Below are 15,059 nucleotides of genomic sequence, written 5' to 3'. Positions count from 1 at the left end.
ATGTATACAGCATATACTGTATATGTACAATATGCGCTATGATAATCTTAAGCACATGCATGTTTTCTGGGAGACCTATAATAACGATTGAAATCATTTTCAAAATAGGTATTATGTATGCAAAATTGTGCTGTTATGTAAATACATCAAACTATTGGTATGCATGAAAAAATCAAATCAATAATATTTATTTTTGTCCAACAAAATAAATAATCTTTTCCAGAAGATTGGAGATATTGCATGTTTAAAAGCGTGGAATATTTTCTAATTTAAATATTAATAGTATTGTCTATACACAGATTTGATTGTTGTATCTTTTGTAATTCATTATTAGACTGTTGTTACTAACGTCTTCCTGTATGAAGTATAATTTCATTGCTTTAGCTGGTTAAGGTGATGCTGAGTATTTAATATACTGTGAGAAACAACAGCAACTTATTTGTATTATTAATTAACATGTTGATTAAATTTCTAATCTATTAATCAAGCTACTGTAGCAATGAGTTGACTGCAAAAGTCCCATCTCCTGCACCGTGCCTTTCAGGTAGTAGTCCTGTACAAAATTACAATAAATATGAATGCCACAGTTTTTATTTAACCCTTTTTTAAAACAGATAAATCCCCATGAGGTTAGCAGCCTCTTTTCCAGAGACACCTTTCCAATACACACAATTATAACACAACATGTACATGTAGCATACAACGTTTTGATCAAATAACAAACAATTAGTTAGGAACCAACATCATATAAAAGCTTGAGTGCAGATTTGATCCACACTAAATACTGTATGTTATACACTATGTTCTTCCTGGGGTCACTCATCCATTGATCATACAAACTGACAACACAAGTTACAGCCTCCCACAGCAGAATACAACGGCTGGTTATGCTTGGGTTCAGACGAGCGTACAGGGAAACACTTATCTATAGGGAAATAGTCTCGGTGTCTAACATTAACCTTTCGACAAAGGTCTCAGACGTCAGAAGACTGGAGCCAGCGCTACGTGCGCGTCCCTGACTGTGCGTTCTTCCTGACGTCACCGCCCTCTGATCATCTGAAATCCCTGATAACGCGGTGCGCGCTCCCGCACGGCTCTGAATGGGGGGCTCAGTCCAGCTCCTGACAGCTCGTCCAGTAGTATTATCATAGGCGCCAGGGTCCACTTATCCACTCAGGTCCGCTGTTTTCAGACACACTGGTAGTCGACAGCCCTGCTCCTCCGGTAGTACACATTTAGTCAGGTAGCCTGGTAGTGTACTGACAGTCCAACTAGTTCGGTTAGTGTGCTGACTCTTCTCTTCTTAGCCCGGCAACTTAGTCTACTGACGGGCGGAGCGGTCTCTGTCTGTCCAGGAATGAGAAATGATGGCCGGCTCTACAGCAGAGGAGAAAACCTTCCGACGGTTCCTGGAGCTCTTTCTTCGGGAGATGAGAATGCCTCTGCAGGAGAGCGACCCGCTGCCGATGCGCCCTTTGACGGACCTGGTGTCTGAAGAGGAGGTGGAAGGGGAATGCCTGGACCTGTGTCTCCAGCACCTGTACAAATAGTTAAGTGTCCACTTTCTGTCATGGCATCTTGTTATGTCCGTGTGTCTAATGTTTCACATGAGCTGCAGCAGTTAAATGGCTGTGTTTGATCGTCAGTGTGTAGTGGGGGAGCTATAAGGTGAACGGGCTGCGACCCTGGCTGGGTCCACATCCGATAAGCACCGGGATCCCCGCTGGCCGCCTCGCAGGATGCCCGCAACCTGCTTCATGCCACGATGGGTGTGTCCAGCACAGTGTCTTTATTGAAATGTGGAATTAAAGCAAAAGCAGAAATTAAAAGCTGACACCCGCCGGCACTGCCTCGACCAGGGCTGTGTTGTATTGAGCTGTATTACATTTCTGTGCATGACTTATGATTGCCATATCGTGCCACACATTTACGCCAGCGGTGACAGAGCTGGAGGTCTACAAAAGGTGAACCCCTGGTTTTGCGTAACAGCACGACGTCATCGTGGTGTAGGAGGAGGAGGACGCCATCGCCATCACTGCTGAGCGCATCTCCATGCAGGCTAAAAATAACCTCACCGGTTACGTTATTAGCCTCATTTGTTAGACTGATCTTTAAACTGTAAAATCCAAGACGCTCAATCAATTGGCACAGACTGGAATGCAGTTTTCTGGACGTATATGTAGTTAATGAAATTCATTCTCATTACGTTTATTCAAATCAAGACTGTAGCTGATCTAAATCAACTGTATTTAAAGAGGCTATTTGCTTCATTAGGAAAGCAAACTCCAGATGCAAATTCATACATTTTACTGACAAAGGATGCTCGAATTACAATATGCATGACATTTATTTGACAGCTGCTGAATTACATTCTGATGGATCCGGCGTTTAAGACATGGACAAACTTGGCAGAAACAGTGAAACTGAGATGAGCTCTGCCCTGAGCTCTGCTGCCTGGCCTGGTTTTGAATCCAAAATAGGTGCAGAAACTGTGCTGGGAAGAACAGAGTGGAGGGATTCATCTAGGGCACTGAGTAGCAAGGGGACTGCTGCACGCATATCTGTAAATGACTTTGCACACAGGCCCATTAGGGTGTGTGTGTGTGTGTGTGTGTCTCAGAAGGTCAAGGTGCCCTCCAGCAGTGATGGAGAGCACATTGGTGGCAGGATGGGCACAGCAACTAGTGGTGCCTTCAGGTGTTTGCACTAAGCAGGAGAACAGGATGAGTGCCATTGGACGTGTTCACACTAACGCGTGTTGTAGTAAATGCTTATTTGGAGGAGAGTTAGAAGAGAAGATAGATACCAATAATGTTTCCAGTATCCAGTTTGTAGCCTCAACATACATTTAAAACATGCCTACAGCTCGATGAATGTGTTTATCTAATCCTCATACACAGAAGTATGTACATTTACGGAGGAGCTACTGCTGCGCCTACTGTTTCTTGATGAACACCATCAGCTGTACCCTTCATCCATGATTAAATATTGTATTGATTTCCCCCATCCGCGAGTAGACGTCGAAAAAGTCCTAGAGCTGAACTAAACCAACCAATGGAAAATAACAGTTTAGGAGAGTAGCTATATTTAAGTATAATTTTGGGATTCTTGTTGTACATGAGTATACTTATTTTGTGTTTTTATACACATGCACATTTATTCAACATTTGGAGTTATTGGTAACTTTGCAGATGTGATCAAAATATAAATGACATTCCAGATTTATTCACGTAGCTGCACTTTAGCAAAATGATCAATTAACATCGTAAATACTTGTGATGTTTTCAGTACATTTAGCTGATAATAGGCAAGTATTTTAACCCAAGTCATATTTCCATGTTGGACTTTTATTTGTAATGGAGTAGCCTACATTTTACATTGGGGCATTTCTGCTTTTACATGAGTAACTCAGATTCAATCTCAGTCTTTCTCTCACCACTGGAAAATACAGAAAGTTCAAAAATAGTTTTTTAACAAGTCTCTGGGCGTCCTGACAAATAGACGCCTTCTGATGTTGAACAAAGCTAAAACAAGGCATGAACACGGACAGCGATTGGGTGCTGGCCAATGGCGCCCCCCAAGAGGCCCCCACCCCCCAGAGAAGCTCCCCCACCCCCTTTAATAAATCATATTCATTTCTTACAAACCATACAGCAATCTTCAATCAAGACATGAATGAAAAACTTAATAAATAAATAACTAAACCATGAGTTAACAAGTAAGTCATGAGTAAAATATACATCCCTGTTTCTTACTGACTGAGGCGCTCGCTTACAATGAGGATATTCAATTCCAACCTCCACCTGTGGGGGCGCTAATGCGGCAAAAGGCGTGCACTAAGTCTAAGCCGTAAATTTAATTAAATTGAGACATTTTGTAAACTTTATTCATTAATCCACTCACCTAATTCTCTAATTTTCCCACCGACTTCTCCGTTGTAACTTCTCTCTGCCTGTCACAGACACGGCGGTACGCTAACGCTAGCAGCTTGTTAGATCATGTCCATTGATGCCAATGCGTCACCTCGGCCGCCATGTTGGATCAGGGAATCCACGCCTCTTAATGCATAAATGGATATGGAGCCACACTTCAAATCGTAATAACTCACCGATTTTACATTTAGACTTTTCTGCAGTTGGGCTTGTTACAAATGCCCCAAATATTTTTATGATACAAGATAATGAAATTATAAAATGTGGATTATTATTATTAATCAGAACATGGGATGGTGAGCTGCCCTAAGATTTTCACTGGCCCCATACAGCCACCCCATGAACATTTTCTGCTGGCGCCACTTCTGCTGTCCTTTTTTAGTGGACAGCTTTCCAAAGTGCATGAAACCAGCCATGTTGGTGTGTGATTCCTCATGTTAGTGTTGCTGCTGCTCCTGACCAAGTTTGGCTGAAAGCTGAAGTTGCCACAGTCCTTCCAATGGAGTCCGTCCAATCTGGCTTTGTCAAAGAGCCATTAGCCAAACTAACCAAAATAACTGCAGCTTACCGCCAAAGCTTGCTTTGTAAAATATCTCTCCGTCTCTGTTTTCTGGACAAGGTAGTGACTTGTACATTTGGCTTGTTGGAGCTGCTGAATCACTTGTTGGCTTTTCTACTGTACATGGAGCAGTTTATCTTGGTAGACCCTACAAAGGAGCGAGCTCTTCCAGCTGCACACACATTTGTTTTTTGTGTGTTCTCCCCACAGGATTTCTGAGCTATTACAGTGTGATATGATGCTAGAGGTCAGAGTTTCACCGAAATCACAAGGAATCGTCTTCTAAAGAACATGAATATCCCAGACTGTTATATCAGAAAATGGCAAAAAAGCATATGTTTATGTTCATGTAACAAAGCTGTAGTAGTTCTAAACTGTTGAGAGCAAAGGTTCTTATATGACATAATTATTGAGAATAACATGCAGAAGGTTGAATGTGGGGACACGGACGTGTCAACAAAGGCTCAATTGTCAATGTGGGAGATCATTTTTTTCCAGTTCAATTCTGGTTAAAACTTTCTTTTAACCAAGACCGAGACTGAACCAAGTTGTGATGAAGGTCCGTAATATTGTCAAAGGAGTTACTTTAACCCAAATCATGTTTTCCTACCTTAGTTTAATGACACAGTGCTATTTTCAATATTTTATTATAACAATATATTAAATAATGATGATGTTTAGTTGTACAGCCTGATTGAGTTCACTCTCCTATCCTCATTGCCTAACCATCATTGCATAGGTTTTGTTACAGTAAGTAACTGTTTTTATTAAAAAAGCTCTACAAACCCGCTGTACACTACTTGCTTAGTTAGCCCAGCGGGCCAAATAAACCCTTCAGGAGGTGGTGGAGACCAAAAAGTGACATAAAAGAAAGTGACTGTTGATTCATTACATTCAGAAACACAACTCTGAATCAACGATAATGTTTCTCTTTATCTTCTTTGACGTATTCACAGTGTATTTCATGTCAAATGGTCAGTTCTTACACAGCATCTTGAAAAAAGGAAAAGCAAGAACCCTGAAAGACAAACAACTCGCACGGAAGAAGATGCAGGATTTGGTCCCATCACTTTGACAGCAGATCTGACAGACAGACAGATTTCTGGCTGTTTTTTAAGCGTTTTACTGTGTAAAATGAGCTGCTACAGTAGGTGGTAGCAGTCTGCAGACTCCTTCTCTGGTATAGGTGTTACAGAGAACACAGCTCAAGTGTCAACTCTCATTCAGAGCTGATACACGATCTAAAGTATCACTTATTCTTCCATTAACATTACCTGCTGCCTGCTGTGCATTTGGGAACACAGTACACAGTGAAAATGTACATGTCAAAACTGTCTGACAAGACCTTGTGTGTGTGTGTGTGTGTGTGTGTGTGTGTGTGTGTGTGTGTCTTCTTTGCATCATATACATCAGTTGTCATGGTAACAACTCAGGCGTCCTTGCACGAAGTAATAATGGCTTTTTGTAGTCAGTCTGAATGCAGCAGACAGCATCAGCAGGAGTGTTTCAGTCAGACGTCTTTATATATGGCAGTTTGATAACTCTGCTGTACACAACACCAGAGCCAATGCAAGAGCACCTGCCAACTTCTGGACCTCAGTGGTTAACGGATGAGAACTTTTGCTGCAGGTCATGAAGCAGACTGATCGTTTACGTGTGTGTGTGTGTTTGTGTGTGTGTGTGTGTGTGTGTGTGTGTGTGTGTGTGTTTGTGTGGTGGCCAGCATCCTACATGGCTGTCTACTGTAGCTTTTCTGTGAGTGTAATGATAGTTGGAGGCAGCAGCTCTGGTGATTCATCCCAACATGTCATTAGTTTGTCTCTGGGTTGAACAGCTAATAATAGACTTCTGCAAGAAGAGAGATCCCCTCTGTGTGTGAGTGTGTGTTAATAGGGGGCGGGCGAAGCACTTGGTGTGCTAGAACGAGTTTGGGGGTGTGGACAGGGTTTGTGTGTGTGTGTGTGTCTGTGTGTGTGTGATAAAATTATGCCAATTAGGTTTTAATCCATTTTCCCCCAGGCAGCTGGGAGTTACATCTGAAAAGAAGAGGATGTGGTCTACTCCCCCCTAAACACTGTGATTTGGAGTATGTGTGGAGGGTTTACGCCAAAGTACTGTATGATTTAAATGCATGTCGCTGTATGTGCAAAACAAGAGGACATATAAACCAATCTGGCAGACGCAGACAAGCCGCCGTTATTCCAGTGGTACCTGAGTTGTAGACTCTCACATAATACTGTGACGTATGTAACACATTTTTACTTTTAAGCGAAAGAAATCTGCCTAGGGGAACCTGTTAAAGTGGTTTTATGTTTAAATCCACGGTACAAAAAGATCTCCAAAACCTAAACTTTTAACCAAAGTTGTAACAGACAGCTAATACTAGATATCCTCTGAAACTGAGACTGAAAAAGAGAAAGTCACAAGCATCTGTTCCATAAAATCAAATGCACTAATCCTATTGATGATTTAAATAATATTTAGCAACAAATTCCCGCTGGGTTTCATTTCTTCTCTATACAGAACCTTCACATGTACTTGTTGGATGTTATACAGAAAAGGTATGTTAATGTTATTTTTTTACAAAGCCTGTGTCCTTTGACACATTTCCACAAACCTTTAACCCCTCGATGAGTATGTTTGGTTCCACTCTGGCACTGAAGTGATGATGCATCAGATTAAATTGCACAGATTAAAGGTAAACTCTTGAGGGGAGAAACATAAGAAATCTGGACGCTTCTATGCAGAACAGGAGGCCTTGAAGCAGATGTAACCTTTAAAGTCATCAGATCAACTAAATTTAACATTCAGACAGCCCTGTCCACCATGACCATTACAATACAACATCATGATGATGTTCATCCATCCAGTCAAGTTTAGAGTCTTGGAGATGCCAGGGAGCGTTGAAGCTGTTCTGTGGTCTGATTTGGAACATTTTAGCAAATGTAAATTTGTAGCATTTAGGACGTACAACCTAATGTCATATTAACATTGTATTGTTCCATTGGCACTTACGAGCAGCTGAGTGAGGGAAAGGCGATCATGTCAGCCTCTAATTTGTATTTCAGAATCTGAGAGATCTGCAGTTTGTGACACAAACAAAATGTCCCACCTGAAGAAAAAGAACTACTGTCACCAAATGTTGGCAGAATAGCTGTGAATAGACCATCGCTGGCAGTTACATCAAAATATAATTCAATCTTAGCAGTAATACAATCAAATCCGGTAATTTCCAGGAAACCACTGTGGAGTAATAAACATTCCCAATTCCCAATAACTAAGGGATATTTGGATATGTGATTGCAGCAAAACCAAAACACTGATATCATCTAGCTAGCACATACGTTTACACATAAACTATCCTTTTGAGGATTACTGCTTGGATGTATTTGACATATTAGCCATTATGCAGTTTAAAATTCTGATGTTGAGCAGGTGATTCTTGTTTTGCATGTTCAGGAAAAGTCTATGCCAGTTGCAACTTTTGCTTCGCTTTGACCTTGTACACAGAGCAACATGTGTATGACTAGGCCAAGTGCAGATTGTCTGCTGGATTACTACAAGTGCGACCTAGCCTCATGGGAGGTTGTTTTAAATTCATTTAAAAGCACCTTGTTGAATTTTCTTCAGCTTCTATCAGGACAATGAGGCAGTGTTTTTACAAGGAGATTCAAGTTTGTTTTTTTTACACGCATGTGTGTGAGGATGTGGGCAGCATAATTCACATCCCATCACTGGTTTCACGCTATTTTTGTATCAATCATTAGTGACAATAATGTGAGAACAAAGGCACACATTCAACAACAACAACAGGAAATGCATTCGGTGTGCTTAAATGTGATACACCATGTGTTTTCGTGAGAGACAATGAAGGTAAAAGTTAATTTAACAGCGTGTCATCCCGGTGGCCTATGGATTTAAGACGCTGATACTTTAAAGACAGTGTTGCTGCTTTGAGTACATTGACTGTGACCTTTACTGATCTCAGCATCACCCATTCTGTCAATGTGAACCAAAATATACATTTAATGCACAATTGTATTTATCCAGAATAAGAATATCTGGCATTAGCCTGATATTGCTGTCTGTTTGTATTGACTGTTGGTGAATTGATGATGAATTGAAGAGAACTAAGAGGGTTAAATGACCCTCCACACACACAGACACACACTGAGAGCTGATAGATAGTAATTGAGGGGAGAGCCTTTCTAGACCTCATTAAATAGAAATGTCTCCCACAGCTGTAAAGAACTAGGGGGTAGATCCGGCTTCCTTCAGCACACATGATGCACTCAAGCATGTACACACATAAATGCATGTACACACACACACACAGGCACCATTACAAGAGTGGGTGGTGTTAGAGGAGCTGCTCGTGACGGGTGTATTAAAGGATAAACCTCAGACTGTACAACTGCGGCATCATCAAGGACTGTGGTGTTGCCTGTACTATGTTATTATGCAGTCTTTTTTTAATCGTGTTCATCATATGAGTAATAATTACACTTGAAGTATTATTTTTTGTTACATTAAATATTCTTTTAATAAACCTGTGAATAGGAGTCATATGGCCACAGGATAAGTGTATGTAACTAGCTAATTTGTACAATCCAGTGCAAAACACATGATCTGTTTATGTCTACTATGTTGCTCTCTATTTAAGTTTTAAAGCCGTGCTGGTCTGGACTTGATTTCAGACTAATGTCTCCTTGTTATTATGAAGCATGGACGCATCTTAAGTTGCAGCTTAGCTTGTTGAAGAAGCTTCCATCAAACATTCACCAGAGTAAAGGGCATCACTAATGTCAAATGGTCAAACTGAACTAACCAGACAGACTCTGTAGCGTTCAGCAGCAGAGCACTGAGAGATCAGATAATTTTCACAGTATGGTACTTCCTCATTAAAGGTATAGCAAAGGCTTTTTGTGAAAGCCACAAAAAGTGTAAATAAAAGGCTGCTAAGCTTTTAACCTTGTGTGTAGTGTTAGTTTTGTACTGACCTGATCGTAACACAAAAACAGGCCAGAGCTGATCGTCCATCCCTGTGAACATTCATCCTGTTGTACTTTTTTTAACTTTAGGCAATAGTAAAGCTGTTGCTACCACCCTGTTACACTGCGATTTATTAATCAACATTAACATTCAGTTACTGACATATCCCTTCCTGGCAGGGCAAACCTCAGCAATTATTAGTCATGTCCTCTACACTGGTTCAAGGACAGGCTTGCTTTGTTTGGAACAAGCAAACCTCTCAAGGGCTTTATTAATGAGGACTTCCCTCAGGCCATCAAGCAGAAGTAGGATGCTGCACCGGAGAGAGGAAATACTGCCAATACAGAAGTGCATAGCAGCATTAACGTCCACCTGCCCACACACTCTTATCACTCCCACTCTCCAGGGGCTGTTTTCACATGTAAATGGTGCTTCTCAAAATTAGTGACCTTTTCAGCTGCAGCAAAATAGAGCAATCTGTACAGTTAAACGACAGTTTAATTAATGAACAATAAATACCAATAAATAATAATAATTTGAGCAGTAACAGCATGGAATCTGATGACAAATAAAAAACCTTCTTATGGAAGCTAATGCTGATTAATGAGAATTGAACTAAATAGCAATACAATATAAGATTTTCTATTTTCTGTGTGTCTTTTTTGGCCTTTTACCCCATTATTACTGCCCCAAATACCTGCTGTTTTAGCCAATTTGTTGGTCCTCCAATAATTAAGGTCACATCTTGGCAGGCAGCTTTTGTTTTAAGCTGCATGTGTGTTTCCTGCGCACAGTTTGACTTCTGTGGAGTGAAAGAATACACATACAGGCCTACATTTGGTTTATGAGTAATAGGCTGGGGACTACGCTGTCTCTTATGAACAATCTCTTGTAAGTTGGAGTTGGCTAACATGGCTCCGTTACAGAAGAACGCATTTTATCACTCACACCCCGTAGGAATAATAATCGTGTTGAATGTCCCACTTGTGCATCATTTGAAAATGTCGGTATTTATGATTCTGTTGTGATCACAAAGGGTCGTATGAAGGAGAACACTAGTAACACAGAATACTAATTCACAAAGAGACTGGGGAGGGAGATTTTGAGGTTTCCTAATGAAATGAAAAAAGCAGCTGCATTGGAGAGGAAAATGTTCAAACTGTGTATAAAGCTCATCTGATAGTTTTTGCTAAAATATATATTCAACATGAAGTAAGTTTTCTCCCAAACAACTGGATATTTGCACCTCTGGCACTAAGAGTGAAACATTCTGTAGCCTACAAACTAATAGTTTAATTTAATATCTGTACGTTAAATTCAAAATAGCAAAGAATATTTTTGCCAAGATGATTTACTAAAATATATATTAATGATGCACCACGTATCACGTTATAGCTGATACTACACACACAGCACACTCAGTATCAGCTATGACATTTCCTATTTGGGTATTCAGACATAATGATACTGTGGCAGTGAAACAAGACTCTACACTAGCATATTAGACTGGGTATAATTTACTAAAAGGCTCACAAATGCTTTTACTGAGGGAGACTACACAGGCAATGTAGGACTTTGTGGTGTTGACATTTGTGGCAGTTAAGTGTGAAAAGCATGCACTCACAGCAACACCAAACATGAAGAATGAAAGGAACCGTGCAACACCCAAAGTCTGCCCTGCTGTCCACATCTGAGTTTAAAGTGAAGAGTAATAACACTGTCACATCCGTCTGTTAGATGTAAAGTTTCTGTGAACAGCTTCTTAGTTGAGCACAAAGACTGGTAACAGGACAACTAGCCTGACTCTGTATAAAGGTAATGTAAAAGAAAATCTACCAACACCTCCACAGTTCACTAATCAGCACGTATCTCATTTGTATTTGTATATATTTGTACTAAGTTAAATAACTGACTGCTAGCTGCAGCTTAATATTAAACTATTTCCTGACACCTTGAAAGTGGTATCAGTGTCCTCATCTAGCTGTGCCAATAACTAAAGAAGCTTTTCAAAATGTCACACTATTTTCCTTTGAAGGTTAGAGAAGAACTACAGATATGATTATGTGTTGTTGAGCTTTATGTTCTTGCTCAGTCAGAACTATCAACATAGCAATGTCTTCAAGTTGGAAGGCAAGGAGGGAGGATGTGAACCTGAAAGGTGGTGTTTACTTAAAGATTGCATAGTGCAAAAAAAAAAAAAAAATTGGGGGGAGTTGACAGAAGGAACATGAAATGAAGGGGAAAGATTAATGGAGATATGTAACAAAGATCCCTGATGCTGTCTGACTTGGTTTCTAGAAGGACACCCTAAGCTTTTCATTTAATAGGAGAGTCCCATTAGCCTTCAAGCACCAGGCTGAAGCTGCATTGATGGAGCAGCCTCTTGAACATATCTGGCAATATGTTCCTCTTTCTGCTTTAATTAGAACATGAAAGGTCAGACCCTCAGCAGACACTTCAATGGCAAGGTGTTATGTGATAGAGGAATGCACTGTGTGTGTTACCACAGTAATGAAACCAGAATAAAGCTGCAATCCAGAGCTCAGAAGTCTGCAGTGAGCAAATGGTCGATGATTTTCTCACTTTACAGCAGACAAATCAGACCATCCACTGATGTCCCACATGCACTGTCTCAGAATGAAGTGACCTCCTTTTGAGCTGAACTAGTTACAAAGACAATGAATACAGGCCTCACATTCAATGTATATAAAACATCAGACAGTCTCTTGTGATATCATTCGTGTGATAGCCGTCTTTCTCCATGAAGAAGCATTACTGCCAGCAGGCCAAGCTTTAAATGAAAGTCAACATACGCTCCAGCACAGAAAGTGCGTTTGCGTTACCATCTGGCTGTTCACTGTTTAATCAGAGCAATGTAAAGCCAGGAGATTTGATCTCTCTGGAGATAGACATCCTCTGGGGCTCCTGGGAAGTAACTGAGTGGCTTTCTAGAGCACTTGAAAATTGAAACTGTTTCAGGGTCTCTGTGTTTCTCCTCTGTCTCTCCTTAAAGGATTTTTTCTATGACTTTTGAGGTATTCTATCTTAGAAAAACTCAGTCTTGCAAAACAAAAGTCAGTGCTGCAAAGACCATGACAGTGCGTATCTGCTTTATATCCATCCTTCCTCATCCATGCTTGGCCAAGCTCTCTATCAATCATCCATACAATTTCCCCTCCTCTGTGCTGCCGAGCTGTGGTCTGGACTATCCCAGCCCTTGAAGTTAGCTGCAGCAGTAATCCCTTAATCAGAGTGTCTCACTGGGATTACCACAGAGGGCAGCCTCAGTCACTGCTGTGATGTCCAGCACCACTGGCAATTGTCGAACCTGCAGTATTTGATTTATACACACGGTGTTGTCCAACTGGTAGAAGAGTGCTAATGTGACCTTTCTCTCTGCAACATCTATATACTAATGAACACTCTGATTGTGCCAAGGCAGGCATTAGAATAAAACTAGTAGTCAAATCCTGTTAAGTAATTGTGTTTATTGAAGGATAATTAATGTACGTCTCCTTAAGTTAATTGATAAGTCAATCAATTAAGTTAATCACCAGCTATTTTTGTAATTGATTGTTCATATTAGTCATTTACTGGTTGCAGCTACTTATATGTCAGGATTTCTAGCATTTCTTTCTTTCTTAACATATACTAATTAAAATAAAATATTTGGGGTTTGGGGACTGACTAGAACAACTTAATTCCCTGACATCTTATATTGACCAAACAATTAATCAATCAGAATAAATAAAGTCTGATAATGTCCTGTTAAATGCTAAATAGGTGGAGCACACTTCATTATTCAGTCTGATTTTGCTTATTTATTGGTTGTATTTTGTGTGTTCATAGTTAAATGTGCAGGGATATGTTTATATGTTTGTCCACCTTTGGCTAGACTGAAATATGTTGACAATTATCAGATGGATTGTTCATGGTCCTGAGGTGTAAGTACTTAATGTGCTTCATGTACTTAATGTGCTTCATGTGTCACACCCTGCTATGACTGGGGAGTTCAGACTATCCAAACATGCTCTAGGGAGGACTGACAAAGATTAGGGATGGTCCATCACAAGGCTGAGGCAAACTCACAGTCGTGAGTATTTCAGAGTCTCCTGTTCACCAGAGCTGTGGGAGGAAAACCAAGCACCCAGAGGGAAACCATGCAAATACTGAGAGAATATGCAAACTCCACACATGCAACACTAGGACTTGAAAACTGCAGCCCTTTTGTCATGTGTTACAAACTATTATGCTGCTCCAGCAAGATGCACATTTCATTTAACAAATGTTGCTGCCTAAAGAAACACTCCACTGATTTTACACCACGTTCAGCCTGTGAAAACATTTGTATAATGTGTTCTGTAACTCTTGACGAACTGCAACAAGGATTTTATTTTACTGAAAATGTGTGTATGTTATAGACTGTAGAGATTCAACGTCTTTTCTTTTATCTTCTTTTGTGTTTCTGATGCTTTCTTTTTGTAATTGTGGACAATTCAGAATCAACTACAGTTACTTTAAGAAATGAAAAATTTAACAAAGTTAACTAATGATTAATTTGTGAGCACAGCCAAAAAAAAAAAACAAAACAGCACCTATGCAAACTTCCCAGTGCAGCAGCACGGTTACTTTTATGACTGTAACTTGGTTTGATTCATAACCATAAAACTCACTAGCTCTGTCTTCTAAAGTCATTTTTCCACTTTGCTTTCTACAAATGCCTACTGCGTTCAGCCTTCTCTGCCTGACAGACAAATAAAACAATAACAGTGTTACTGACAGTCCAATCTAGACACATGAAGCAAGACATATGACTAACTGTTTTTTACTAACTAATGTGGGAATTTGGATGCAATTTTCTTTGTATATCTAGGCTCTCTACATCTAACAGGTAGACTAGTGCAGCCTAAACAGCCATGTGTTGTTTCTCCCCACACTTGCATAGAGGCATTCCTCATGGTGGGCAGGCTGTTATTAATAATAATATTAAACGCACAGTTAAGGTTATGGAACAGTTTGGTTAGGTTTGGCCACAAAAAGCTTAGTTAGGTTTAGAGTTAAAATAAGAACCTGTTGAGCTTAGTGGACCTTTGTCGTCACAGTTCCAGTAATAAACACACCGTTAGAGTTATGAAACGGTCATGTGTCCTGTTTTAACAGTCAGTTTGAAACAGAAAATAAACAGTCTCCCCTGTTTTTGCACTGCAATAGCATGATAGCTATTTCTAGACTATTATGCTTTTGATTATTTTTTAGCCTAATTTAGAACTTTGACCATCAGTCAATGAATCAATCAGTTAGCCAACAGATTAATAGATAAATGTCTGTTTTTAGACAGTTTGTTTTTTTATGACTCAGTAGCAATCATCTCTTTCTGGCACTACTTCATTGTTGGTTTGTGGTTCATAACACTGTAACACTGGATTGAGAGAAGAATGGAGAAACACCAGTCTTTCCAGCTTTTACACTGATGTCTCTAAAACAGGCTCCTTAATTAATTTCAGCTCTGGAGAGGCCCCATTTTTGGAAGTGCAGTGACCTTAAAAAGTGTGCACTGTCCTCTTTTCCCTCTTACA

General features: G+C 40.1%; 1 protein-coding gene across 1 annotated transcript in view; it reads left to right on the top strand.

Annotated features, from left to right (window-relative positions):
- The first annotated feature begins 260 nt into the window (after positions 1-260).
- The window catches only part of ppm1e (protein phosphatase, Mg2+/Mn2+ dependent, 1E), a 37,132-nt gene continuing 22,333 nt past the window's right edge, over positions 261-15,059 (top strand). Inside the window, exon 1 of the mRNA XM_026372191.1 lies at positions 261-1,549. Coding sequence (XP_026227976.1) covers positions 1,365-1,549 — 185 coding nt within the window. The 5' untranslated portion in view covers positions 261-1,364. The remainder of the gene's footprint in view (positions 1,550-15,059) is intronic.

This window comes from Anabas testudineus, chromosome 14 (assembly GCF_900324465.2).
Source record: "Anabas testudineus chromosome 14, fAnaTes1.2, whole genome shotgun sequence".
In the NCBI taxonomy this organism is placed as follows: Eukaryota; Metazoa; Chordata; class Actinopteri; order Anabantiformes; family Anabantidae; genus Anabas; species Anabas testudineus.
The sequence above is the reverse complement of the archived record's forward strand: the minus strand, read 5'-3'. Positions and strand labels throughout refer to the sequence as shown.